This window comes from Equus caballus, chromosome 26 (genome assembly GCF_041296265.1).
Source record: "Equus caballus isolate H_3958 breed thoroughbred chromosome 26, TB-T2T, whole genome shotgun sequence".
Lineage (NCBI taxonomy): Eukaryota > Metazoa > Chordata > Mammalia > Perissodactyla > Equidae > Equus > Equus caballus.
Genome location: NC_091709.1, coordinates 23,838,140 through 23,865,533, shown reverse-complemented (window position 1 = coordinate 23,865,533; position 27,394 = coordinate 23,838,140). Strand labels below are relative to the sequence as shown.

At 35.0% G+C, this 27,394-nt stretch overlaps 1 protein-coding gene across 2 annotated transcripts in view; it reads left to right on the top strand.

The window, feature by feature from the left end:
• Nucleotides 1-27,394, top strand: part of TMPRSS15 (transmembrane serine protease 15) — a 128,788-nt gene that overhangs the window by 28,312 nt on the left and 73,082 nt on the right. For both annotated transcript variants that reach the window (XM_003364217.3, XM_070252250.1), the window contains 6 exons: nt 1,474-1,582; nt 10,028-10,134; nt 16,311-16,451; nt 17,142-17,291; nt 25,035-25,140; nt 25,655-25,805. In XM_003364217.3, the coding sequence (XP_003364265.1) occupies nt 1,474-1,582; nt 10,028-10,134; nt 16,311-16,451; nt 17,142-17,291; nt 25,035-25,140; nt 25,655-25,805 (764 nt within the window). The remainder of the gene's footprint in view (nt 1-1,473; nt 1,583-10,027; nt 10,135-16,310; nt 16,452-17,141; nt 17,292-25,034; nt 25,141-25,654; nt 25,806-27,394) is intronic.

Genomic DNA, 27,394 nt, shown 5'->3' with positions numbered 1-27,394 from the left:
GTTTTTGTTTGCTCCAGTATTCTACATAAAGAGATTCAGTGACTCTCAACAAGCCGCCATTTTCTCTATTTCCTTTCCTGAGCTCTATGACAGATTGTTAAGAGTTTAATCCTTGCATCTTGGGTCATGATCTTTTCTGTTCTCAGTTTTTTGTTTTATTTTGGTTTGGCTTTTGCCTACTGCTGGGAATCAGTCTATCGAGTCATAATCCAATGCAATGAATCCCTAAACCATTGTTCTCAAACAGACTTTGAATCTTAAAATTTATTTATCAAAGTAATTTTTATGCTTTTAAAAGAATATACCAAAAATTGCAAAAAGTCAACCAAAAACACAAGATTTTTACCAAGACTTCTGTGTGCTGTTCAATTTTGTAACTTGATAGAATCGCTGTATAGTATTACAATGGGCTTTTACATCCATCAGTTTAGGATTAGCTTATTCTAGCATTTAGATTACAAGAGCAGCAATCTAATTTTTATGAATTTCTTTTATTTTCCTACCCTCTGTCAATGCTTCTGACATATGAGGAATTAACAACCTACCAGGAGAAAAAGGATACATTCTAGGAGCCATTATTTCAAAATATGTTATCAATAGAACTAAATGTACAGAAAATAATCTAATAAAAACCAGATTGTGAAAATCAAAAGGACTTTGTTTTTTTTACCATATACTTTACGTAGCAAGTGTAAGAGGAAGATGACAAGCTATAAGGTATAGCTCCTGGTTCGTGCCTTCAACACGATTTTAACCCAGTTGAAAATGATTCAGATACAACTTAAAGACAACTACTAATGCATGACATTAAGAGAAGTATATGAAATAAATATGCTGTAAGAGTTAAAAGAGGAAAATGAGTAATTATGGAAAGCAAAAGTCATATACAGGAATATTGAATGAAAATATTGAGCCATATAGCAAGTCCATACAAAAGGAGCAAGAGCAGTGAGATTTAAAAGATGAGTGCAATAGACTGAATGGATGAAATTCTCGACAGGCCACTGGCACCGTACATACCATTTGCTGGCCATGCTCTAATCATTTTCAGGAGAACATAGCATTTAGTGCACATACTTGAAATTCATCCTAGCTCCAATTTAGTAGGGAAAATAAGACAAAAAATTAGTACTTATTTGTCTACACTGGAAGTTTACAATTTAGATATTTTTGTTTCCTTACAAATATGAAAGATTATACTAAAAATACAGCCTCAGTATGAGTGTTTAGAAATGAAATGTTTTTCTAGGGAACTCTAGGATGGGATGTTCAAGAGTATTTGAAAATAGCTAATAGATTTTAAACATGAGATCTAATCTACTCTCATTTGATCACTTCGGTTTTGTAAACTGGTCTCATACAGATTCAGTCATGAGTGGGCTGTGAAGTGTTCATTAGCTAATTTAAATCCCATTCCGTTTGAAAACTTTCCAAGATTGTTTTTGTCTAACATTAATTGTCATTTTTTCACAGCCACAGCTTGTGATGGAAGATTTTTGTTGACTGGATCTTCTGGGTCCTTCCAGGCTGCCCATTATCCAAACCCTTCTACACCAAGTGTTGTTTGCCAGTGGATTATACGGTAATATGCCATCTTCTATTTCCATTTCTTAAGTCATAAACTCTCTCTCTGATGCAATGTCTTACTACTTTTAGAAGCGTGTTTATTTTTTTAATAATAGTTTTCATTAGCTATGAAGCAAAGCCTTCCTAACTGATAAACCATGCAAGAAGTTTCCCTCTCATTCTTAATTTTTTGAAAAGGTATTCTGTCCTGTGAGCAATGCTGTCTAATAAATAAGGCCATCTCATTGGGCTCTGCAGCGACTTTTTTTTCTGTGGTTGGCACAAATCAAGTGCTACCAAGGTGAACAGCACACCTCTATATCTGGTATCACAAGAAATGGTATTTCATGTCACCCGCATTCTGGCTACAGAATAGTTCCTTTCTCATTATGCCAACATCTGTGTGAAAATCTTCAGTGATTGATTTAGTCACAGCAGAGTAAGAGCTGGGAACACGCTCTATGTATATCCTTTTTGCTATATCTTGAATAACGTTGGAATCAGTTACTATATTTGACCTCCAAGTTCTTAATTCAATTGACCATTCCAGTCATTATGATGATCAATAATCAAACTGCTCACAGCTGATCTACCTTAATCTTTACTTAAGTATTTTTCACAGAGGAGTAGTATCTGTTGTTCCTCCCAGCTATTTGAAGGGACAAATAATTTTTACTCAAATAAATATAAGGGATATTGAAATAAAATCATTACAACTTAAAAAGAAAAAAGTATAGGACTTCTCATAGCCTTAAATAAGTTAACATGTAATGTAAATCTCCCCCCAAAATATATTTCCTATTAAGCCACTGAACATTTTTCTCCCCCAGAGTATTCAGTATAAATGCTCTATGAAATTCACTTTGGGAAATGACATTCTAGTTAGATCATTTCTCTTCACAGCTGGATGGGATTATGGTTTCCCAATCTGACCTACTGTCTAATAGTTTTAATAGTGGTGATGACTCACAAGAAAACTAGAGGAATCAGCATAACAGCTGATTAAAAGAAGGTTAAAAGAAGGAGCCTCAGGTTCTTGCCAATTGGCAGGAAATGGCCCCATAAAGATTCACGAGGTTGTTTTCCTGCGTAGACGTAGCCCAGAGATGAGATGAGGTATGAAGGGAAGATTGTCCTAAGCACTTTTACTTGACATTATTCAGAGAAAGAAGAACATCCTGTTCTCCTAGAATAATTTCTATTTTGGAGTTCAGTCCCATGTAAGTTACGTGATCACTAGGAGGATAATTTCCCCTGCTTTCATGCTCTAGATAACATGTTAACATTTGTGCCAAAAATAAGATTTTGCATTAAAAATGGCACCTCACTTGCCAAGTGAAAAATTAACCAATTTAAAGGATATTGTTTCCAATATAATAACATCAAATTTAAAAGCAAGCATCTATAAATGGCTATTAGCATTGCTCATAAATAAAATGAAAAATAGTCTATTCCTTATTTAAAATGTCAGCAGAAAGCCTTAGAGAAATCTTAACTTGTTTCCCCTAAAAATGGAAAGAACATGAATCCTAAATGAATTCTTCACATAATCATTGGAATTTTATTAATACCAAATAATTTAATTGTTAAATCCACTTCTTAATAAAGCAAGGTGAAATTTACAGGGAAGCCTTATAAACAGAACACAATAAACTTTTGTTGTAATAGTAATATAATTTATGTAATAATCACACAATTAATTAAGAGTTTATATAGTTCTCTTCCTTTTTTCTTTTTACTTCCTTTTCCATTACTTAATTTTTGAAACTATTTTAAGAAATCCACCATTAGTGCAGGGATTATTTTTAATACCCAAAGAATCTGAAAGACTACCCTAAACAAATACTATACTTCATGATGAAATTATGATTTAATCAAGCATATAAATAATCTAAGTATTTTTTCTTCTCAAAACTGATTATTACATTACGGATGCATTGTAAGTGATAGTTTATTCTTCCTGAAGATGATCAAAGTAAGGATAAAGACAAAGATGTTTCGTACAAGTTTAGAAGACCTATTAAACAGTGGAGAAATGTTTAAGATGCAATGAAACTATATTTTGGGCTGGACCAGACCAGCCCTGGAATTATATGAAGACCACATTTAGCAGAATGTCAATATTAAGACTGTGAGTAATGGAGACAGTCTGTGTGAGTTCAAATCCGGCTTCTTCAGATTTAAGATCTGTGATCTCAGGTAAATGACTAAATCTCTTTGATCCAAAATGTCTACGTCTGTAAAGTTCAACATCCTGAACTTCAAGGTCAAAGTCATTATTAAGAGCAATAATGAATGTAAAGTGCTTAGCCCCTTATTAAGTGCTCAAGAAAAGTGGGCTATAAAGATTAACTACGGATTCGAAAATGCAAAATGTATAAACTACATTTAGAAACATACCATTTCCCTTCAAAAAACCAGGAGGTAACCATGACGTCTAACATTATAAAAACATCAGATATTATATCCTGTAATTAATCTTACCTTTATAAATTCCTGTGTTTTTATTGAAAGTTGGCTTTTCTGAATGAGAAGAAAGTAGAAAATAGTATGCATGGGTTTCTTACTTCTTCCTTCAATTGTCTATTTTGAAAAAGTAAGGGACTCCTGAACATGAAGGATCCTGGGGAGCTTCCCTCACATCCCTTAGTTTCATACCTTGAAAATAACATCATGTGAAGAAAAACTCATAATATACTTGCCTGGAGACATCAAAACTTAATTAAAACAGCAGAAATCTTCCCAGAAGTCTGCTTCATTTCTTCTTCCTCTATCTTCTTCAGCTTTGACACTGGACTCCCTAAAGGTCTCACCAACAGTCAGTCCCGCATCCTTGACCTGACCTAACAGAGATGGAACTCATGTAAATGGCTGCTACCATCATCTACCTTGCTCTCCCTCTCTCAGTCTGGGCTGGGAATATCTGCTGCTTCCTCATATTAATCTCTTTCTACCCCTCCAACCTCCCGTGGTTACCAAAGACAGCTGAGAATAGCTCTTGAGTGTGGCATACCTTGCATTTACTTGTCTGTCTCCCGGGGCTGTCAAATATGAGAGCACATCACAATCACTCTGGAAGTATTTAAAAATTTACATCCCATAATCCACTCCAGAATTTCTGAATCTGTTCTTCAGGGTTGAGGTCCATATGTCAATATTTCTTTAAAACAAACTACTACTGTTCTAACCTTACCTCCCTGGAAGCAAACACTGGTCTGGTCCAAAAACCTGGGTTTCTGCTGAGATATCTTTTAATCCTGCCCTGCTAGGAGCTGCCATTCCAATGTCGTTGAGCCTACTCCTTGGATTCTAAACTCCAGCACTGACCAGGATTCTAATACAGTGTTTGTCAAAAGTGAGGTCTTGCTGCAAGTGGACGTTTCCCAACAATGATCTTTAGAATTCCAAAATTAATGACACTTGCAATGAATGTCCTCAATTTCCAGATTGGCCAAGGTATTACTGATAACTTACCGAAAATCCAAGTTTGCCACACCCTTGGCAGGGTCACTTCTTCATCTCCTGCTTGGCCTTGGAGACTAGATCTCTCCCTATTATCAACCTCTTCAACCCTTGGCCAGCTTAGACATCATCACCCAGGCGTCTTCATTATCTTTCAGCCTCTTCTCTTCTGAGGAGTTCAGGGGAACATTGCACCTCCAAGACACTCAGGAATTATTCACATTTCTGATTCTACCACTTCAGTGGGACAGTGGAGTTATAAATAGAAGTTGCCCAAGGCACCTTTTCCCCAAACTTAATATCTGAAAATGAAAATTTCTATTTCTAAATATGAAATTAAAACTTTCTGATGAATCTGTCACCCTTTCCTCCTATTCTTTTATAATGGCAGCTACATAGGTTAAATTTTTTTCCATCAAAAAGCATGTAATAGTTTCTACAAAGTATCGGAGAATACAGGATGAATAAATTAATCTCATCTTTAAGTCACACAAATTCTGGTAAACAAGATAATTAAGCTTGTAGTTAACAATTGCAATGGTATGGATAACATGGTGTTTCCATTCTATGTAAAGGGGTGGCGCCTGTTCAAAACCCAGGTCCTTTAAAAAGTGTCTTTATCTAATCTTGCTTGTTTTAAAAAGTAAATGCATACTGAGATTTTTTAAAAGGTAAGTACGTAAATACAGTAAGTGAATATAATGTATATTATAAGTAATTTGATTTAAAACTGTTTCAAATGAGGAAAAATTCATGTATCGCCACACTGGCCTGTTTCCTAAGTGAAATTTTGGTCTTACTTCCCCAAAATAAATTAAATTAAATTATCCAAATAAAAATTAACTTTTGAGAGTATAATGTACATATTCTTTCCTTTCTGCTATGCTGCAGATAAATTGATATTTTCACAGTATAATTTAAACATAAGAATTGGACCTAAATTTATCTGAAAACTAATTTTAAATATCTATTAAAATACATTCAAGAGTAATATAGCAGAATAGGAAGCCACAGCTTTTTCCCCCAACAGAAATATTGATTTAACAATAATAATACCTTCATGAGAAATCCAGAATCCAGTTAAGAAGTTGCAGTACCGCAGGTGAGCATAAAGCCAAGAACAGGTGCAGTGAAATGGGCGAGAAGGTCAAGTTCATTGTATTTGTGTGAGCTCCTCCCCCAAGCCAGTAGAGCTCAGCACCGGGAGAATGTCTGGTCTTAGCTCGTTACCTCTCCTTTGGAGGGAAAGAGAAGAGTGCTGTGTGCATCCAATGTGGCAGTTTTTCCAAGGGCTGCCTAGGGACTAGCTTCTGTCTCGGTTCATTTGGAGCTCTGATGGAACCATAGTTCAGATGCCTGAGAGGTACTGAGAACAAAGAGGAGCAGGATGGCTTGCTGTGGCCAGCATGGCTTGACATAATTGGGAGACAGCACACAATTCAAGGCTTCTACCTCAGGATGGAAGGAAAGAAGTGCAGTATGTGTCCAACATTCCAACTGTTCTAAGGGCTGTCCCAGGGACTGATATCTGTCTGCCAGGACTTGAGGAGCAGATAAACCTGCACACTTTGAATGCCTTGTGGACTGCGGACAACAAGGGAGAATGGAGTGGCTTGCTGCTATAGAACAAGAGAATTTGCAGTGCCATGTACAGACGCCAGCATGATCCAGAAATTAGAAACTCTTGGAAAAGAAACCTGCAAGCCTCTAATTGCTCATGAACAATCAATGTCTTAGAAGAAATCAAAAAGGAAATTAGAAAATATCTTGAGACAAATGAAAATGGAAACACAGCATAGTAAAATGTATGGGATGAAGAAAAAGCAGTTCTAAGTAGGAAGATTATAACAATAAATGCCTACATTAAAAAAGAACAAAGATCTCAAATGAACAACCTAACCTTACACCTCATGGAACTAGAAAATAAAGAACAAACTGAGCCCAAAGGTAGCAGAAGGAAGAAATAATTGATATTAGAGTAGAAATAAATGAAATAGGGAATAGAAAAAAATAGACAAAATTCATGAAAGTAAGAGTTGTCTTTTTGAAAATAAAATTGGCAAATATTTAGAGAGATTAAGGAAAGAGACAACAGTCAAATACATAAGATCAGAAATGAAAGAGGAGACACTGATGCCACAACTAATTACAGATGCCACAAAAATTAAAAGGATCATAAGAGAATATTATGAATAATTTTATATCAACAAACTGGATAATGTAGAAGAAATGGATAAATTCCTAGAAACATATAACCTATCAAGCTTGAATCATGAAGAATACAAAATCTGAATGGGGCAATTACTAGTAAGGAGATCAAATCAGTAACCAAAAACCTCCCAACAAAGAAAAGCCTATAACCAGATGGTTTTGCTGGCAAATTCTACCAAATATTTAAAGAAGAATTATTACCGATCTTTCTCAAACTTTTACAAAAATTGAAAAAGAACGCTCACTTTATGAGGCCAGCATTACCCTGATAGTCAAGCCAGATAAAGCCACCACAAGAAAAGAAAACAACCAAACAACAACCAGGCCAAGACTCCTAATGAACATAAATGCACAATTCCTCAAACAAAATACTAGGAAATCAAATTAATAGCACATTAAAAGGATCATACACTAGCACCAAGAGAGATTTATCCCTGAGATATAAGGATGGTTCAACACATAAATAAGAAATCAATTTGGTACACCACATTAATGGAATGAAAGATAAAAATCACATGATCCTCCCAATAAATGCAGAAAAAGCTTTTCACAAAATTCAGCTCCTTTTTATGATTAAAAAAATAAATAAACAATCGAAGAAAATTTCCTGAACATAATAAAGGCCATGAAATAAAAGTCCAGAGTTAATATCATACTTGATGAAAGCTGAAAGCCTTTCTCTAAGATCAAGAACAAGACAAGGATGTCCACTCTCACCATTTTGATTCAACATAGTACTTGAAACACTAGCCAGAGCAATTAAGTGAGAAAAATAAATACAAGGCATCCAAATAAGAAAGGAAGAAGTAAAATTATCTGTTCACAGATGACTTGATCTTAGTTGTAGAAAATGATAAAATTCCATAAAAAATACTATTAGAACTAACAAAAGGACTCAGCAAAGTTACAGGATAAAACATCAACATACAAAGACCAGTTGTGTTTCTATACACTAACAGCAAATAGTAAAAAAAGGAAATTAAGAAAACAATCCCATTTACAATAGCATCAAAAAGAATAAAGTAGTTAAGAATAAACTTAACCAAGGAGGCAAAAGACTTGTACACTGAAAACTACTAAACATTACTGACGGAATTTAAAGAAGACACAAATAAATGGAAAGACACCCCATATTCATGAAGAGGAAGACTTAGTATTGTTAAAATATAATAATGTAATATAATAATGTCGATACTACCAAAAATAATTATGAATTTAATGCAGTCCCTATCAAAATCCCAGTGGCACTGTTTTACAAAAATAGAAAAAAAGAATTCTAAATTCATATTGAACCACAAAGAACTCCAAATAGTCAAAATAATCTTGAGAAAGAAAACAAAATGAGCAACATCACACTTTCTGATTTCAAGATATATTACAAGGCTACAGCAATGGGACTGGCACAAAAACATGTCGATAAATGGAACAGAATAGGAGCACAGAAATAAACCCACACGTGTATGGTCAAATGATCTTTGACAAGTGTGCCAAGACTACACTACAGGAAAACAATAATCACTTCAATGAATGATGTAGGGAAAGCTGGATATCCATATGCGAAAGAACAAAATTGGAACCTTATCTTACGCTGTACACAAAAATCAACATAAAATGAATTAAAGACTTAGCAGAAGACCTCAAACTTGGAAACTCCTAGAAGAAAACATGGGACGAAAGCTTCATAACATTGGTCTTCACAATGATTTCCTGAATATGACACCAAAAGCACAGGCAACAAAAGAGAAAATAGGCAAGATGCATTACATAACATTAAAAATCTTCTATACAGCAAAGGAAACAATCAATAGAGCATAAAGACATACTATGGAATGGAAGAAAATATTTGCCAACTGTATATCTGATAACAGGTTAACATTCAAAATATATAAGGAACTCCTACAACCCCAAGGCAAAAAAACAAATAACTCAATAGAAAAGTGGACAAAGGACTCGAATAGATATTTCTCCAAAGAAGTCATACAAAGACGCATTCAAAAATGTGCTCAACATTACTAATCATTAGAGAAATGCAAATCAAAATCACTATTGCCATTATCAAAAAACAGAAAATTAAATATTGGTGGAGGTGTGTAGAAATTGGAATCCTTGTGCACTGTTGGTGGGAATGTAAAACGGTGTAGTCACTATGTAAAACAGTATAGAGGTTGCTCAAAAAATTAAAAATAGAACTATCATATGATCTAGAAATCCCAATTCTGGGTATTTATTCAAAAAAATTGAAATCAGGATCTCTAAGAGATATTTGCATTCCCATGTTCATTGCAGCATTATTCACAACATGCAAGATATAGAAACAACCTACATGTCCATTGGTGGGCAAATGAATAAAGAAAATGTGGTATGTACATACAATGGAATATTATTCACCCATTAAAAGAAGGAAATCCTGTCATATGTGACAATATAGATGAACCTTGAGGACATTATGCTAAGTGAAATAAGCCAGTCACAGGACAAATACTGTATGTTTCCACTCACATGACACATCTAAAGTATTCAAACTCCGAGAGACAGAAAGTAGAATGGTGGTTGCCAACGGCTGGGGGAGTTTGAAATGGAGAGTTACTGTTTAACAGGTATAGAATTTCAATCACACAAGTTGAAAAAGTTCTAAAGATCTGCCCTACAGCAGTGTGCTTACAGTTAAGAGTGTTGGTCTCATGGTATGTGTTTTTTTTACAATTAGAAAAATGCATTCAAATTCTAGAATGCATTAGGAGTTGTGACAACTATTAACAGTGTAATCTTTTTTTTGCTTTTACTTTAGTGTAAACCAAGGACTTTCCATTGAACTGAGCTTCGATTCTTTTAATACATACTATACAGATGTATTAAATATTTATGAAGGTGTGGGTTCAAGCAAGATTTTAAGAGGTAAGTTAAAACAAATATACAATCCCTTATCAAAATGAAAATCTGTGGGAAACTTTTTGGAGTGGTGTTCTCCTTTTGATTTTGAACCAAATATGGACTTGAACTTTAAATTACTAGAAGGAAAAAAACAAAACTGGTCCTCATTACACAATTAATAATTTAGTGCTCTATGTAATCAATCTTCTTAGTGATAAAATATTTCCTATTTCGCATAATCCTCTTGTAACTGATGTTTTTAAAATCATGTGGAATTTTCCAGAGAAATGCAGTTATGTCTTTGGTTACTCTGCTTTGTTTGTTATTCTCCACTAAGCAAAATTCAGACAAATACTAAAAACTATTGTTCTTTTTTTCTCTGATATTGCATGGGTTATAAACTCACAGAATCTCTTTTCCTTTTTTAATATGCACTCTGTTCCTCAGTTTATTACAGGGCTATTATTAATAAAGTAGGTAAAACAATGACTAGCAGGATGTAGGCTCAGTAAATAGTCAGTGTGAGTGTTATTGTCATTACATAACCATTTGTCTTGCGTGCATGGACACTCGTGGAAGCTGAGAAGAGCGCAGGGAATGCACTAATAATATACATGAGCCCACCCCACTTTATTCCATCTGGTTCCAAAATGCATAGACCTATTCATGGTAGCCAACAAACGTAGGAGTGAAATTCCAGGAGGAAATGAAATAAGGATAAAGAAGAAAAAATGGAAATGGAGTCAAGGGAATAACTACTTTCCTTCTCACTTTGGAGGAGTAGTCAAGAGCTAAGATGAGATTGCAAGTGGCACCTGTTATTAAAGTTAATAAAATAATTACATTTATTTTAATAATTTTGGCTTTTAATTGTACCTGTGATTTATTGGATCCTATCCAATAAATGTTTTTGGTTGATTTATCGATTTGAGGAATATTTAAGTATATGATAAAAATATGTATTTTTCTTGGGTTCCACTGATGTGACACGATATTGAGTGCCTTCTGTGGATATTCTTATTTCATCTTTTCAATAAACCTGCCAAGTATGCGTTACAGGAGAGGAAAATGAAATCTAAGAAGGTAATGACTGAGAGTCCACGAAGCTAGTTAGTGTTTGAGGCAAAAATAAGACCCAAAATCTCTGACTTTGAACACAGTGCATTTATTCATTGTGTTTTAAAAGATCCGAGTATAAATATAATAACAAGCATACAGAAAAGAGATGAACTCATGGTAAGTCACATTTTCCTTAAATAAGTGGGCCAGACATTTCATACCACTTATTTCTGTAGTTGATAGACCTAGTTCCTTAAAATTATGTCAACATAAATATTTACACAAGTGGACAAATAATCCAGTTCACATAAATTTCTCCAGGGGCCAATGTGATATTGCTAATAAATTTTAGCATACATTGATCAAGTAATGCTCTCAGCATTTTAACTCGATAAATGCTCCCCCAAACCATATTATGTAGGTGCTATTTATAATCTCTACCGATGATGAAAATTAAATTCTTAGTTATTAACTGCCTAAAAGTGATAGGTGTAAGTTACCCTCATGTTGCTTTCTCTTCAAATACCTTGATTTCCCTAAATGCTATTTTCACTCATATGCTTAGATTATCAGTAATCCATAAATGAATCTTAGAATCACTAGGCATAGGGATGTGAATAATGCACAAATAATTATCATAAAAAATACAATAGGGAAACTAAATATCCAAATAGAAAAAGATCTATAAAAGTACATTTAAATTATAACAAATAGGTAGTTGTTTAATTTTTACTGCCTTTTTGAAATATAAATCTATTTTAAAATTTTTTAAATTAAATATTTTAATTTTAACTTGAGAAAATATGAGAAATGGCATTGGCTGTTAAAGTAACACTTAAAAATTAAAAACAGTATCCTATTTTAAGAAAGGTAATAATATCTTACTCCAGCATCTAGCAAAATGCCCGACATATTATAAAAACTCAGTATTCATTGATTTAAATTTAAATTAACAGGTTTATATATTATGGCATTATAGTAGGTAATCAATACAGACCAATAGCATTTCTCATAACTCTAAAGTTATTTTGTTTTGGGAAAAAAATGCCAATACTTTCATTCTTCATTCACAATGCCATCTTTTTCTAAATAATTTAACAAGTTTCTGTCTGTGAGAGATGCACACAAGATTTGTTTTCATTAAACACCAATTCAGAATATATATCTCAATTATTGTTATCTTTGTCACATTAAAATATATCAATATTTTAATTAAGTTAGGTAAAATAAGATTATCTAGAGAGGTTGCAAGAAAATAAAAGTATCCAGTACCACAAAATAGTTCTTATCTACTTGATTAGGGGTAAGTCAGTATAAACAAATTCTAAAGGCATTTTTCAGTCCTTTTCATATACATGTAAAGTATATCTGTAAAAGTTCTCTAACTGGTAGAAAGTGCCAGAGGAAGGTGGGCATTACATAAAGAAAGATGATATAGCATGCAACAGGGTCTTCTCCAAATAATTATGGGAATTGAGGTAAATCAGAATAGACTCACAGGAGAGTTAATTCAAAAAAGTTTTCTTTAAGATACAATGATAAAGGTACAATATTCAATTCAGTGACAGTAATAATTGTCAGTACTGGTATGGAAGTGGTAGAAGCTGGTGTGTGCTTATTTAATTTTTTGTTCAGAAAAATACATAGATGCTTTTATGTATCCTCAAAGAAAGACAACAAAAATAGCCTGGGTGCGCACACTGAAACTGATTTCAAGCTCCCAAAGCGAGAAAATGTCTTTCTGAATGAGTAGTTGTTATGCCATTCTGTCTATCCCAATACAGGACTGCTAACAGCATATCCCTAATATTGTGGCTTAACAGTTCAAGGCCATGTTTTTAGAATTGAAGCGTACAAAAGCATGCATCGGTATAGCCAGACACACAATAAACCTAGAGGACCTTTCTGAAAGTCAGCTTACCCTACAACAAAAAGAATCATATCATGGACATGGAATTGAGTAATACATGCAAATATTATTCAAAGTAAAGCATTTTGATAAACTTTGTGCTTTTATTAGAACACTTTTTTGTACACTTAGAAATACCCATTCACTCACTTCGGCTGATAGGATTACATTATATGGAAAAGTCTAACAAGCACTGGCTTAAAGTTTCCGGAGACTCTCAAAAATTCTCTAATCGAAGGGCCCAGAAAAATTAAAGATTACTTCCTCATATACCTCCTCAATACCCGCATGGCATTTCTCCCATATAGATTAATTCAAAAGTTTCTTTTTTCCCCTAATAGGGGAACCTGACTATTTCTTCTCCCTGTTATCAGCACTTAGCACCATACCAAATTCATAGCGAGCACTCAATAAAATGTGTTGAATTTATCAGAACTCCTTTACAACACAAAGATGATATTCTAATGGCATAATTTCTTCTCTTATAAATTGGATAAAATAAATAGTTTTGAGCTAGAACTGTTGAATCATACTCTGTAGAAAGTCTATCATCTCTGCCCACTGCCCTCCTCCCTCCTTCCCAATTTCCCTGCATTTTAGTCATGCTTCCGTGTTTTCCTAATTCACAAAACCTATTCACCGGAACCCGTGCTGTTAGAAGATGAATGATGAGTTAATTCACATTTAAGTGTGACTGCTTGGCAAGTTTATGTAAATTAATATTCATAGAAGCATTGGGTTCTTTTTAGTAGAAGACACTAGATTTTCTTAAATAATTATTGTCTAAAAATTTATATCAGTTAGAGAAAAATCCAGCCTTTAAAAATTACTAGGTAATCTTTTTTGCTTTGAACTCTAGCCCTGACTCTTTTATGTAGGAAAACTCTATTACTCTGTTTACTCACACCTTAATTCATAGACCTAAATATTGATTAAAAGTTTCCCATGCCCTGGCGCAATGGCAGTAGTACAGAAAGCATTAAAAATTATCTCTGCGTTTTTAAGGCTTACAACCCAGCTGGGGAGATGGAGAAACAACAGATAGCATTCAATGAGCATTTACTATGCACAAGTCACTGTATCACATGGAAATTACTTATTTACTCCTTATCACAAACCTTTATGGAAAGTGTTATTATATTAAAACAGAGGAAACGGAGACACAGAGGAGTCTAGAAAGACATGGAGTCAGAACTAAATCTCATGCTGACTCTGGAGTAGCCACTCTTAACCACTACCCTCTACTACCTTCCTGGATGTGTAAGATACATGCCTTCCACTGGCTTTGTGGTTCTGGTACTCTAGTCAAGGAGACTTTAAGACTCTGATGAAAATTTTACAAAGTCTCTACAGACGCAAATAGTCTACTCCATTTCCAAAAATGTTGGAACAAATGTTTGTTTGTGTGTATCTCTGAAGCATGTTAATGGACCTCAGGACATAAACGCCTGGACTATCTAGACTAGGGCAATAACATCAGACAGCACAGAGCTCCAACACAGTACAATCATCAAGGATGCCACTGAACCAGTAGCCACATTCCAATCCAACCAGAAGCCATTGTCCAAAAAAAAACATTGCTATAGAAAAGAAAGCAAGAGAGAGGTAGATCAGTTTGAAGCCAATTTTTAGAATGTTCACATCCTTTAATTGACTAGACACTTATGGCTACAAAAATTTTCAATGTGAGAATCATTTGGGCTGCACTGCTGGTGGGAGGAGTCTAAATAGCCAATGCGGTTCTTCAGGAGAAAATACTGAATGAATGACACACAACGTTTTGAGGGAAAAGAGCAAGATGCGAATCAGTGCTTGTTCCTGATGCTCTCTCTTTTAGCTTCTCTTGAAATTATCATGCATATAGCACATTTTTTGATAATTTCTACATGATAAGCACAGAATTTTCAGCAGTTCGTAGAAGTATCTTCCTTTAGAAGTCAGTAAATAACAGTGGGGCTTTGTTTCCAACCTGCAATGTGGTACTTTTCATAAACCTGAATCAGATGCCCAGTTCAGATTACCAAACTAAAATGCAAACCATTGTTTCTTACTCCTTTTTTCCATTATCATTCCCACTAAGGAAACTTTTTAAACCTTTTTTCTCCTAATTGTTCCCCCAGAAAATTTCACTATTCCAGATGTTCTGTATATCTGTGTATGCACTGTATGCATATCTAGGCTTTATACACTTAAACATCAAGAATTTGGGGGCCGGCCTGCTGGCATAGTGGATAAGATCGATGCGCTCTGCTTAGGCAGCCCAGGTTCATGGGTTCAGATCCTAGGCACAGAGCTACACCTCTCATCAAGCCATGCTCTGGCAGTGTCCCAAATACAAAAACGTAGAGGAAGATTGGCACAGACATTAGCTCAGGGCCACTCTTCCTCAGGCAAAAAGAGGAAGATTGGTAACATTTATGAGCCCAGGGCCAATCTACCTCACCAAAAAAATAAAAACTAAAAATAAAATAATAAGAAAGTTTTTTGTTCCTGAGAACCAATTTTTACCCCCTTGGAGGTAATATCACCCCCTTTGAGAATGTATATGCTAAATTACAAGTTTTTATAAAAGCCAATTTCATATAACAATGATGTTTGCAAATCATCATGTGAGTACTTCTTATATCTCAAGCACTATACCAACCCTTGAGAATCAAAAGCTGGAAAGGTATCCGTTACGTAGCCTAGAGTCAAGACAGAAAAGAAATAGCATCAATGTAAAATTCTGTATAAACAAATCCTTAAGTCACCTGATATTATTTTGAGGTCCTACTGTTATGTGAGTAGAGAAACAAAGAAATACTCTTGTTTCTATTATTGTGACTGAGTTTAGTCCCTGTAAATGGCATGGGAAATACCTGGTAGAGCCAAACTAACTTTTAGTTTCATAACTGTCTTATCTGCATGTTTCTTAGAGGAACTTTTTAAGCAAAGAAATGCATCTTTTCTTTTTATATGTGTATATAGTGTACATATCTAATAACTAAAATAGAATATTTTTCAAGCCATAAATATGTATAATAATTTGAAAATTTCTGATGCGTAAGAGAAGAGTCATTTCAATTAAAACAGTTAACCACAGAACTAATGTTTTTAGTTAAGTGAGTGATATCAGCTGGATTGACTGACCTATCAATCAATAAATCAATGGATGGATGGATGGATGGATTTATTGATAAGTGGTTGAATAGATAGATATGTACATATAATAGTCATTCATTTTCTTTTGTAGCTTCTCTCTGGGAAACCAGTCCTGGAATAATTAGGATTTTTTCCAACCAAGTTACTGCCACCTTTCTTATAGAATCTGATGAAAATGATTATATTGGCTTTAATGCAACGTACACTGCATTTAACAGCACAGAGCTTAACAGTGAGTATTGTTTATTCTTTAGCCTTTGTCTCGTCAGATGCTTTAGTATTGCAATGGAATTTTAAAAGTAGCAGAACCTAAAATTTTAGAACAAGATCATAATCTGTTTCATTATGCAAGTTCTGTAATGAATATCTCTTATGTATACTGCTCTCTGCTTGATACTGGGAAAGAAATGAGAAATTATAAAATAATTCATGTCCTTCAAAAGAATCAAGTAACCAATTTGAGAAAAGATATAAGTCAACATAACAGTTAAATTTTATAAACTACAAATAAATATCCAAAGTAAAAAACTGACTTTCATAAAACTGACTCTCTCAATACTCCACATTAACTTAATTTTGACCTAAGTGTTAAAGTTAATAATGGGCGGAAAGAAATATATGGGACAAAGTTTCTAGGGGTAAACCAATGAAGATAAGATGTAAAACTGAAGAACCAGAGGCTTGTCTTTGCTGAAGACCTCAGGGGGGTATAAGAAACATTTTACATTAATACAGTCGGCAACAAAATAGGTGTTTTTGACTAAATGGAATAAGCAGAGGTAAGACGAGTAAAAACAAAGATGTGTGTGACACTTAATTATAAGCTGTATAAGGTTAGATTATTTTCGATGCAAACTATTATAACTAGTCACATTGTGCACTAAATTTGAAATGTTTTCTCTCTTTTTTTTTAAATTCACAGATTATGAGAAAATTAACTGTGATTTTGAAGACGGCTTTTGTTTCTGGGTCCAGGATCTAAACGATGACAATGAATGGGAAAGGGTTCAGGGAAGCACCTTTCCTCCTTTCACTGGACCAGATTTTGACCACACTTATGGCAATGTTTCAGGTATAATTCATATTTAATTCATAAACCAAAAGGAAAGTGATGTGTGTTGTCCTGCAGTTTAAAGTGAGCTGTATTAAATGCAAGACGCTCTTTTCAGATTTTCTTCTTTTAAAATCATGGACTAATAAATGCATTTAAATGAAAATGGTGTTCAAATAGGTAAGTAAAAGACAGTGTTTAAAAGTTTATATATCCTTTTACCCTACGTATGTACAAAATGTTGAAAAGTACTCAGAGGCCATTAGAGACGAGGAGACTTGAGTTGCGGGCCTAGATCCAGCTCTTATTATTAACTAAGTGGGCCTGTGGGAGGTAATTAACTTTTCTGAACTTTGGTCTGCCTTGCGTTAATTTCAGTTTCCAATTGTTCCTTGCTAATGTATAAAAATACAATCAATTTTTGCATATGGATTTTGTACCCTGTAGACTTGTTGAACTTGTTTATTAGTGCTAATACTTTTTAATAATTCCTTAGAATTTTCAATATCCAAGATCATGTCATCTTGAAATAGAGATAGATTTAGTTCTGAGAAGCTGTCTTAGTCCCTTCGTGCTGCTATAATAGAATACAATAGATTTGTTGGCTTAAGCAACTAACATTTGTTTCTAACAGTTCTGAAGGCTATAAATCCAAGGTCAGGGTGCCAGAATGGTCGGGTTCTGCTGAGAACCCTCCTCCTGGTTTGAAGACAGCTGTCTTCTCGCTGTATCCTCACATAGCAGAGAGACAGGGGTAATGAGGGGAGAGGGAGAGAGAAAGAAAGCTTTTTCCCCGTCTATTCCTAAAGGTCATTAATCCCATCATGATTGCTCCATTCTCATGACTTAATTACCTCCCGAAGGCTTCATCTCCAAATACCACAACATTGGGGATTAGAGTTTCAACATATGAATGTGGGACAGACACAATCATTCAGTCCACAGCAGATGGTTGTGAAAGATTCTGATTCAACCATTCAGTTCACAGCAGAAAGATGTGAAAGAGCTGATTCTAAGGCACAGTCCTACGAGAAGAGTTGTGGTTTGAAATTACATTTTTCATATAAATGGGATATTAGAGTTGGACTTCAGGTGGAAACATTAACATTGGAGGCAATAATATCTGACTGAGAAGACCAGGAATCATGGGGAATTATCAGAAGATATGGAACTCATAGTGGGAAGAACACTCATGAACACCTTGGAAGCATGTATCATAATACCCAATGTAATCACTGCGTAGAGAGTTACAGATCTAGAAATAATGTGGATCTTACAAAGTAAGGAAAATTACAAAAAGGACAGAATGGAAATTTGTGCATTTAGATCATTTTCTTAGACAAAATCCATCCTACAATATGACTCGTTGATAGGTTACTGATGAGAATATGATTCTATTCAAAAGGCACATATTAAAATCTTCCTCTTACCAGGCGTGGTTCTAGGTCTTGAGGACGCAGACCATATATTATCACTTCTAGGAAGTCTGTCCAGAACTCCAGGTTGTAACTTTCCTTTCCTTTAAGCATTATAAGCACCTCTTTTATTTATCTTATCATGTGACATTATATTTCCTTCCTTACTTATTTTTTTTCCACCACAGTATTCTCTTCATGAACAAGAACCTTGTCTTTTCATCTTTGAATTCTTAGTGCATTCTCAGTGGCTGAATCTAACTAACATGTAAAATTATTTTTGAATATATGAATGAATATCTACAACTTTGAATCAATAAGCCATTTCTGAATAAGTGAGTTACTGGCTGAATGAAATTGTTTATAATGTAAAAACAATCTGAGCACATGTGCATTATAATTTATTATTAATGGCCACTTCTATTAGAAAAATCAATAGTCTCATTTTTATAACCAGAAAAGTAAATGACTGATTTAATGTCAATTGTGAATGACATCTAGTAAGAAGACATTGAAGAGTTAATTTTTTCAGAGTAGAAATGTACCTGGTTAATCCTGGTTCTTTAGACAATGGCATCTCTAGAATAACAAAATATGGTTCAGCATACTATTTCAACTTGGTCAAAATATTTATTACTAAAAACTACCTTTAATCTAGTTCCATAGTCATCACTAAAAGCTCCATTCAAGTTATTCTTTCACTCCTTGATTCAAGAAGTATTTTGATCCCCAGGCTCTATTCAAGGCCCTCAGAATATATCTGTAAAAAATATGTCAGATTTTCTGCTTTCATGCAACACATATTTTAGGGGAAAAAAACAGAAAATAAGCAATAAATATGATAAGTAATGACATTTTCAGTGTGTGTTAAATGTAAATGCATACTCTGGGAAAATATAGAGCTTGGTGAGGGCGATAGGAAGGGCAGGTGTTGAGGTGCTGTTGCAAATTAAAAGGGGATCAGATTAGGGCTTATTGAAGAAGTAACATTTGAATCAAAACTTTAAGGAGTTGAAAGAAGTAGACATATGGATTGTTCCAGACAGAGGGAACAAGCAGAGCAAAGGCTCTAAACTGGGCATACTTGAAGAAAAGTCAGGAAGCCAGGATTGCTGGAGTGGAGTAAATAGCCCCATTAGTGTCCAGGTAATAACGGACTTTCTACGGCTTTGACTTTTTTTCTCAGTGAAATCAGGGGCTATTGGAGGTTCTTGAGCATAGGAGTGATGGGATTCACACTGACTGGTGGATGTTTGTGGATGGGCAAGAGTGTAGTCAGGGAGACCAGTGGAAGGCTATCGCCCAACCCAGAGAAGAGATCATGGGACTCTCAGATCAGTGGGAGCAATGTGGTGAAAAGGTCAGATTCTGAATATAATCTGAAGGTAAACAGGATCCTGTTAAATTAGTTACCACGGTGGACCTATGGACAAAAATGTGCACTGTGTAGATGGCCAGTCGCATTAGACCAGACATGTTTAGTATTAGAAATTATGACACATATAGTCTCATACATAATTTTCTTCTTTGAATAAATTACTTCTCATGGCCTGATCCTCTGTGGATAAATTAGTAATCTGCACAGCTGAAGACTAACCCATAAGTGATAATGACCTCAACCCTTGAAAGAAGCCTGGCCTAAAACAGTCAAATAATTTGACCACTTTCTTCCTTTATTGAAATAAAAAAATGTCCCTACCATATTTGGACAAGAGTAGTTAGAGGAGAGTGCAGAAAGCATTTATATCCATTGACTATGACAGATACCTTTTATGTAGTTGAGATCTTTGACGTTCAAATTATCATTTTTCTACTTTTATGTCATCATAATAAGAGATAAAATAATTCCACTGATATTTGAAGAATATAAGTACATTACAGGAGAAAAATGGTTTCAGCTTGCCAACAGATTAAATAACTGAAGAAATAAGATGAAACTGACCAAAGTAAAACAGGTCGAATGTCAGGTAGAGGTTTTAAATAGTTGGGTCGGAAATAGAGTCTCGGGAGAAAGTCGTGTGGCAGGAGTTATTTCAAATGAGACAAGTCAGAGCAGTTCAGAGCCCACCAGAGGCAGCGGTGTAATGAGAATGGATGATAGGACTTCATAGGTCCTCTCCAACTCTCATACCAGTGATTTCATAATCTAACGGTCCTTCCCCTCCGAGGGGCATTTTTCTTCCAACCTGCTTTTTTATGTGTCAGATCATCCTCCCTCTGAAATGGATGAGAATTAAATCTCTCCCGCTGTTCCTCTTATCCATGCAGGGGATTTTTTGTTCTTTGCCTTCATTTTAAATGACTGGAAAGTCTAAATGAAACAGATAAACTTTGAATTAACATTGCTTTAGGGAAGAACATCTAAGCCCCTTCATTTTTTGAGTTCTTCTGAAGAACTCTCTCCTGGTGGAGCACCAGCTCCTAAATCTCTGCGCTGTCAAAGCTCAGAGCTCCTCTGTACCTCATTAGAAGCAAAGGGAATTGGTAGAGATGATGACGCTGATGCTGGGCAGCATCTTTGGGTGCTCAGAAGTGGCCCATTTGTTCATAATAATCGGGGAAAATGAGGTTAGTAACATGTGCAGACTTCAGAAATGTAGAGGTCACCAAAGAACTAGACAGACCAAAGGAAGTGCTTCATTGTTGGCCTTTCTCAATGAAATCCTAATTGTTTCTAAAGTTTGGAGATTAGCACAGCGCAGTAGGAAAGAGCATTATAATAGAGACCCTGAAGTCCTAGCTGGGTTTCAATCTCAGCTCTGCCATTTAGGCAAGTTATCTATCCTCTCTCTCTCTGCCTCACTTCCCTCATCTGGCAAGTGGAGTTGATGATAATTAACCTGACTTTAGAGGCATATTATGAACATTAAATTGATTATTATGTTTAAAAACAACAGAAAAATGGCTGGCACACGAAAAATGTTATGTAAAAGTTAGGTGTTAGGGGCCAGCCTGGCAGCGTAGTGGTTAGGTTTGCCTGCTCCACTTTGGAGGACAGGGTTTGCTGGGTTGGATCCTGGGAGTGGACCTACACACCACTCATCAGGCCATGCTGTGGTGGCATCTCACGTAGAAGAATTAGAAGACTTACAATTAAGATATACAACCATGTACTAGGGCTTTGGTAGAGAAAAAAGAGGAAGATTGGCAATAGATGTTAGCTCAGGGCCAATGTTCCTCACCAAAAAACAGCATATCTTTAAGAAGTTAGGTATTGGGGCTGGCCCAGGGTGGCAGCAGTTAAGTTCGCACGTTCTGCTTTGGAGGCCCAGGGTTCGCCAGTTCAGATCCCGGTGCGGACATGGCATCACTTGTCAAGCCATGCTGTGGCAGGCGTCCCACGTATAAAGTAGAGGAAGATGAGCACAGATGATAGCTCAGGGCCAGTATTCCTCAGCAAAAAGAGGAGGATTGGTGGCAGATGTTAGCTCAGGGCTAACCTTCCTCAAAAAAAGAAAAAAGTTAGGTATTATAACTAGTTTTCTTTTCATGCCACGAAAGTATTCAACAGACACAAATCGGCTGTGGTCTTATTCTAAGTAGTATGCTGGGGAGGAAAATAGTTAGATTGCTCAATTTTCAAACGTTTGTTAAGTCTTTTAGGTATCTACGTTTCATTTAGCATGCAAACTTTTATAAAATAAGTATAATGTTAGTGCTTTCAAAGTAATACCATCTTTACTTCCATATGTTTCCCATGATGTTGAATTTTAAAGAATAATATTTCTTTCTAGCATTAATAGAATCTGACTGAATTTGGACCATTCTCCAGTTTAAAACTTTCAATATTTATCTACTAGATTCAGTTGATTTTACATATGCAGTCACAACTTACAAAGTTATTTAAATCAATCTGTTTTCTTCTTGTGAGAGATCTCTGAGTTTGCAGAAAATTCTGCCTTCTTTCCAGTTGCTGCTGTCTCTACATTAGTATCAGGACATGTCCAGCAGTTTTTTTCTTTAATTTAAGTGTCGGGTTGGGGGAGGTTATGCTCAGTTCGTGGAGAAATAAGCAGAAAAAAGAGATAGAAGGTAGTTGTAAGAAAATCCTGATGGCTTAGGGAAGAGAGTCACTGTGTGCTTAATTAGCAAAAGGTATTCAATTTTCAGGCTCTTAAGCTGACTTTGATGTCAATTCCAAGAGTTCTCAAACACGTTTCAAGAAAGTTGAAGGATTTTAAAATACATTGTCATTTGACCATATAAATTCCCATGTGGTTGTGGCAAATATCCATTTAATCATTCCTTCTGTGTATTACGTTAATAAATTTAAAAGTGTAAGAGCGAGTCAAATTAGTGTAACATGAATTTAGCAAACAGCACTCAGTTAATCCATATAGAGAATTCAAAAATATACCTAGTGCCTTTCTTTTTCCCAAAGTTCTAGCAAGTTTAAAAAGCCGCATATGAACATAAATATAATACACAACAGAATTTATAAGTGACATCAGGGAAGTACACGTGCAACTGAGAATTCAAAAGAAGGGGTGGTCACATCCGATTGGGAAGACCAACAGAAGCTTTCCGAAGGAGATGGCAATTTGAATTAAATAACCTCAAAGAATTAGCAGGATTTGACAGGTACAATGTGAAGGGAAAGTGGAAAGACAGGAAAATAGAAAAAAAAAAAAAGACTCCAAAAGTTATAAAATTTCTGAATACTGAAAAATTAAAATAACCTAATTTTGTAGAAGTGCCGCATGTAAATAGGTGAATTATAAGAACTACAGCTGCAAAGTGATATTGAAGTCATAGTGCAGACATCAGAGTGATTTGTACTTGGTTTAGCAGGAAATAGAGATGGGAAAAGGGTTGAAGCCAGCCCTGATGGTCTAGTGGTTAAGATTCAGTGCTCTCACCACCGAGGCCTGGATCTATTTCCTAGTCATGGAACACACTTCGTGCTCATATTATATAATACGAGCCCATATTATATAATAGCAGCTAACTAGAAATACTTCTGAATAGGTTAATCATTTCAGTACTTATTCATGGCATTCAGTGTTATTTTAATTATTTCCTCTCCAACTATATTCTGAGCAACTAAAAGTAAGGTCAACTCCAAAGGGTTATGGAGTTGGGCATGTAGAGATTGGATATTTTTTATTAGGTTGAATGATTGAGCGCTAACTATATAGCTAAAATAAGTAATCCTGAAATATTACAGCATTATATAAAATCTAAGTAATGTGTTAAAAATATTTATTAATTAATAATATTAAAAATGCATTCATTTCCATTTTACATTTTGTAATGTAAAACCAATGAATGTGCATATACTACATTTAAGATATTTGATCATGATTTCACCTTGATAAAATACTCATTTATTCTGAATAATCTTTGCTTCACTGATTTAAATATGCATTGATGTATCTATTAGCATTTCCACCAGCACATTTCTTTATACCTTCTCCTTACTCTGTGGGTTATAAATGAATGAGTTTGAATTTTATATGCAACATTGCCTATAAAATATTCCATTGGAAAGAACAGGCGAGAAGATGCTTGATTTTAAATAAACACTAAATTTTAGCACTTCATAAAGAATTATATTCAAACAAAGTTAGATTTACCCAATATTTCATTTGCTTCATATTATGTTTTGTTACATGATTCCTGGTTTTTGTTATAGTATGTGAAGTGAAAACTCAAAATAAATTTAAATTATAATGAATTCCAGACCAGAGAGCACTTTGTGCGGTGGCTTGGGTTATTTAGAAAGATTTTATGTAGATTTGCATGCTACCTGCTCCTATGTGATAGGATTAGTTATCATTCAAAGGAATATGAAAGATGAAACCATCATGGTAGAAAATCAGGTAGCTTTTTATGTAAAGAAATGCAGTATAGTCGATGGAATAAAAACTGACAGTCTTTGAAACTCTTATCTTTGCCTTCAGATTTGTATTTGAATACTTGCATATACCATGTTAGGCAACCAGCATATCTAAATACCCTCATGAACTGATTGTCTCTAAAGAAGTGAATTAATCAAAACATTCTAGTAAATGAGAATTACTGTGGTATTTGGGTATGATAATATGATGAAACAATCATGTGGACTCATAATAAGTAAGAATTTGATATATCCTTAGTAATATTCCAGTTCAAGGCTCTTTTTTTATGAATTGAGAGGTCCCAAGCTGAGAAGTAATTTTCCTAAATAGCAATTTGTTTTGGCAGAGATAGTGCCTTCTGGGTTCCTGTCTTATCACCTTTTCACTGCACCTCGATATGTTTCCTTATATTTTCATCTTAAAGTTGTTCTTTTCTGATTTTGAATGGTATATTCACAATGAAAATGCTAATATTTAAGTGAAGTAAAAGTTTTTTGTTGTTTTTACAGGATTTTACATTTCCACCCCAACTGGACCAGGAGGGAGACGAGAAAGAGTAGGACTTTTAAGTCTCCCTTTAGATCCTACTTTGGAACCAGTTTGCCTTAGTTTCTGGTATGTTGTAGATACATGTTAAATATCATATTATTTAAGGAATAACATTGCCTTTCTCCCAGTGCCAGCCTCAGCTTTCACTAAGATGTTGTCCCAAGTTTTAATACATTTGCCGTTACTTTTCCAATTGATAAAGTAAAGTACAGTCATTTGTCACCTAAGACAAGGATATGTTCTAAGAAATGCATCAGTTAGGCAATTTTGTCATTTTGTGAACATCATACAGTGTACTTACACAAACCTAGGTGGTATAGTCTACTATAGACGTAGGCTGTATGCACTAATTTTACGAGTCCACCATCATGTATGTGGTCCATCCTTGACCAACAAAACCTTGTTATGTGGTACATGACTGTAGTAAAATGCTGGGTGACTGCCTGTGCCTTCTCTAGCAAGTCCCTCATGCAAGGGAAAAGGAGGCATATCAAAGGCAGTAAAGGATTTAGAAGAACCTTAAAATGCGTTTATTCTAATGTTGTAGGAATACAATCATTTTTGCTTGTTTCCAAACCAGGTATTACATGTATGGTGAAAATGTCTATAAGTTAAGCATTAATATCAGCAGTGACCAAAACATGGAGAAGATGATTTTCCAAAAGGAAGGAAATTATGGAGAAACATGGAATTATGGACAAGTTACTTTAAATGAAACTGTGGAATTTAAGGTTGGCAAAATACTTTGTTATTTATAGTCATGTATTTGTATTCTAAAAATGATGATACAATTAGAGTTTATGATATATGGTGAAAAAAATTATTTTCTGAATATAGCCAAGTCACTTTCTCTACTTTCCTAATCTACTTCCTTTTTTTTGTCTTTGAGTGCCTCTATTTTCATTTATTCATTGACTTATTAAAAACCACTTATGGAATAACAATTTACTACATGAAAGTACACTTATAATGAGCCATAAAATCCATAGAAACCTTGCAGGATATTTCAGCTTTATTGAGCAACTTTCTAGCACAAGCCACCATGTCTTCCCATGTCCCCTGCCTAACTAGGACTTCCAACATTTTACAAATACCACCTGGATCAACCCCATACATTTCTAGGAAATTATCTGCTCCTCTTAGAACGTCCATGTCCACCAGTATCCATCCACCCTGCCCCACTCTAACTTAATCTCCATATATTTCCTTTAGAAACAAATTCTATAAGATGTATCATTGGAAGTCTCTGATCATTTATTTCACATTAGGGGGAATTAATTTTTTAGGTAACAGCTTAATGTGTTCTCTTCCTAAGAGTGATTGCAATTGAAATCTAGGATAATATAAGCTAATAGTTTGACCAAATTAACAATATTTTAATTGGATAATTTCAGACAAGAGAGTATAAACTTTCAGAAGATGCATATTTGGATAGACATTGTCTTCAGTGAAGGCTTTAGCTCTTTCTCATGACTTGCTGTAAGGCAGGCAGTAATCAATGACCGTCATCTGTATTTCTCCCACCTTTCTTTCTTTCCTTCCTTCCTTTTTCCCTTTTTTTCTTCTGATTCTATCCTTCAATTCTGTGAAGTTTTCTTCTCCATCTTCGTTTTCGATAATTCAAGGGAAGGTAAAGGAAAATGGAATGTTAAGAGAACAGAGATGACAGAAGCAGGGAAATTAGTATTACAGTCGCCAAATCTGGCTCAACTCACTGAGGTTTTTTCTAAAGTAATAAAATTGCATCCACTTTTTCAAAGTTAGCTCATCAGGCAGAGTGAAAGTGTTGAGTTCTAGAAATATTTGCACTTGGCTTTGCCACTTTGTTGAGAAATCTTGAACAAGTGACTTTAGTGTCTTTGAAATTCCGCTTGGGCATGCATGAAAGGGAGAAAATAATCCTGATTTGGAATAGTGCTTACCATGAAGTGGGTGGAATGAATGAACAAATGAGTGAATGGATGACTATAGAGTAGTGTGGGAAAAATTAAATGAGATAATGTGTAAATGTGCCTAGCATAGCAAATAGCCTAGAGCAGGTATTTAGTTTATGTCTTTCCTCTCCTACAGAACAGAGGATCCACGAAAATCCAGCTAAAATGCCCACTGTCCCTAAGAATTTACTATGTTTCATTTGACCACAGGACCTTTCTCCCAAGCCTGGGTCTGCGTCCTCTGCACATCACCCTCACAAGAATCTCACCCCAGCTCCCTGGGTGAACTGTTCCAGCTGGCCCCAAATGATCATATCATACTCATATTTTCTCTTGTTCCCTTCTTCTCCCAGTTAAATTATCTAATCAGTCTGTCTTCCCTTCAG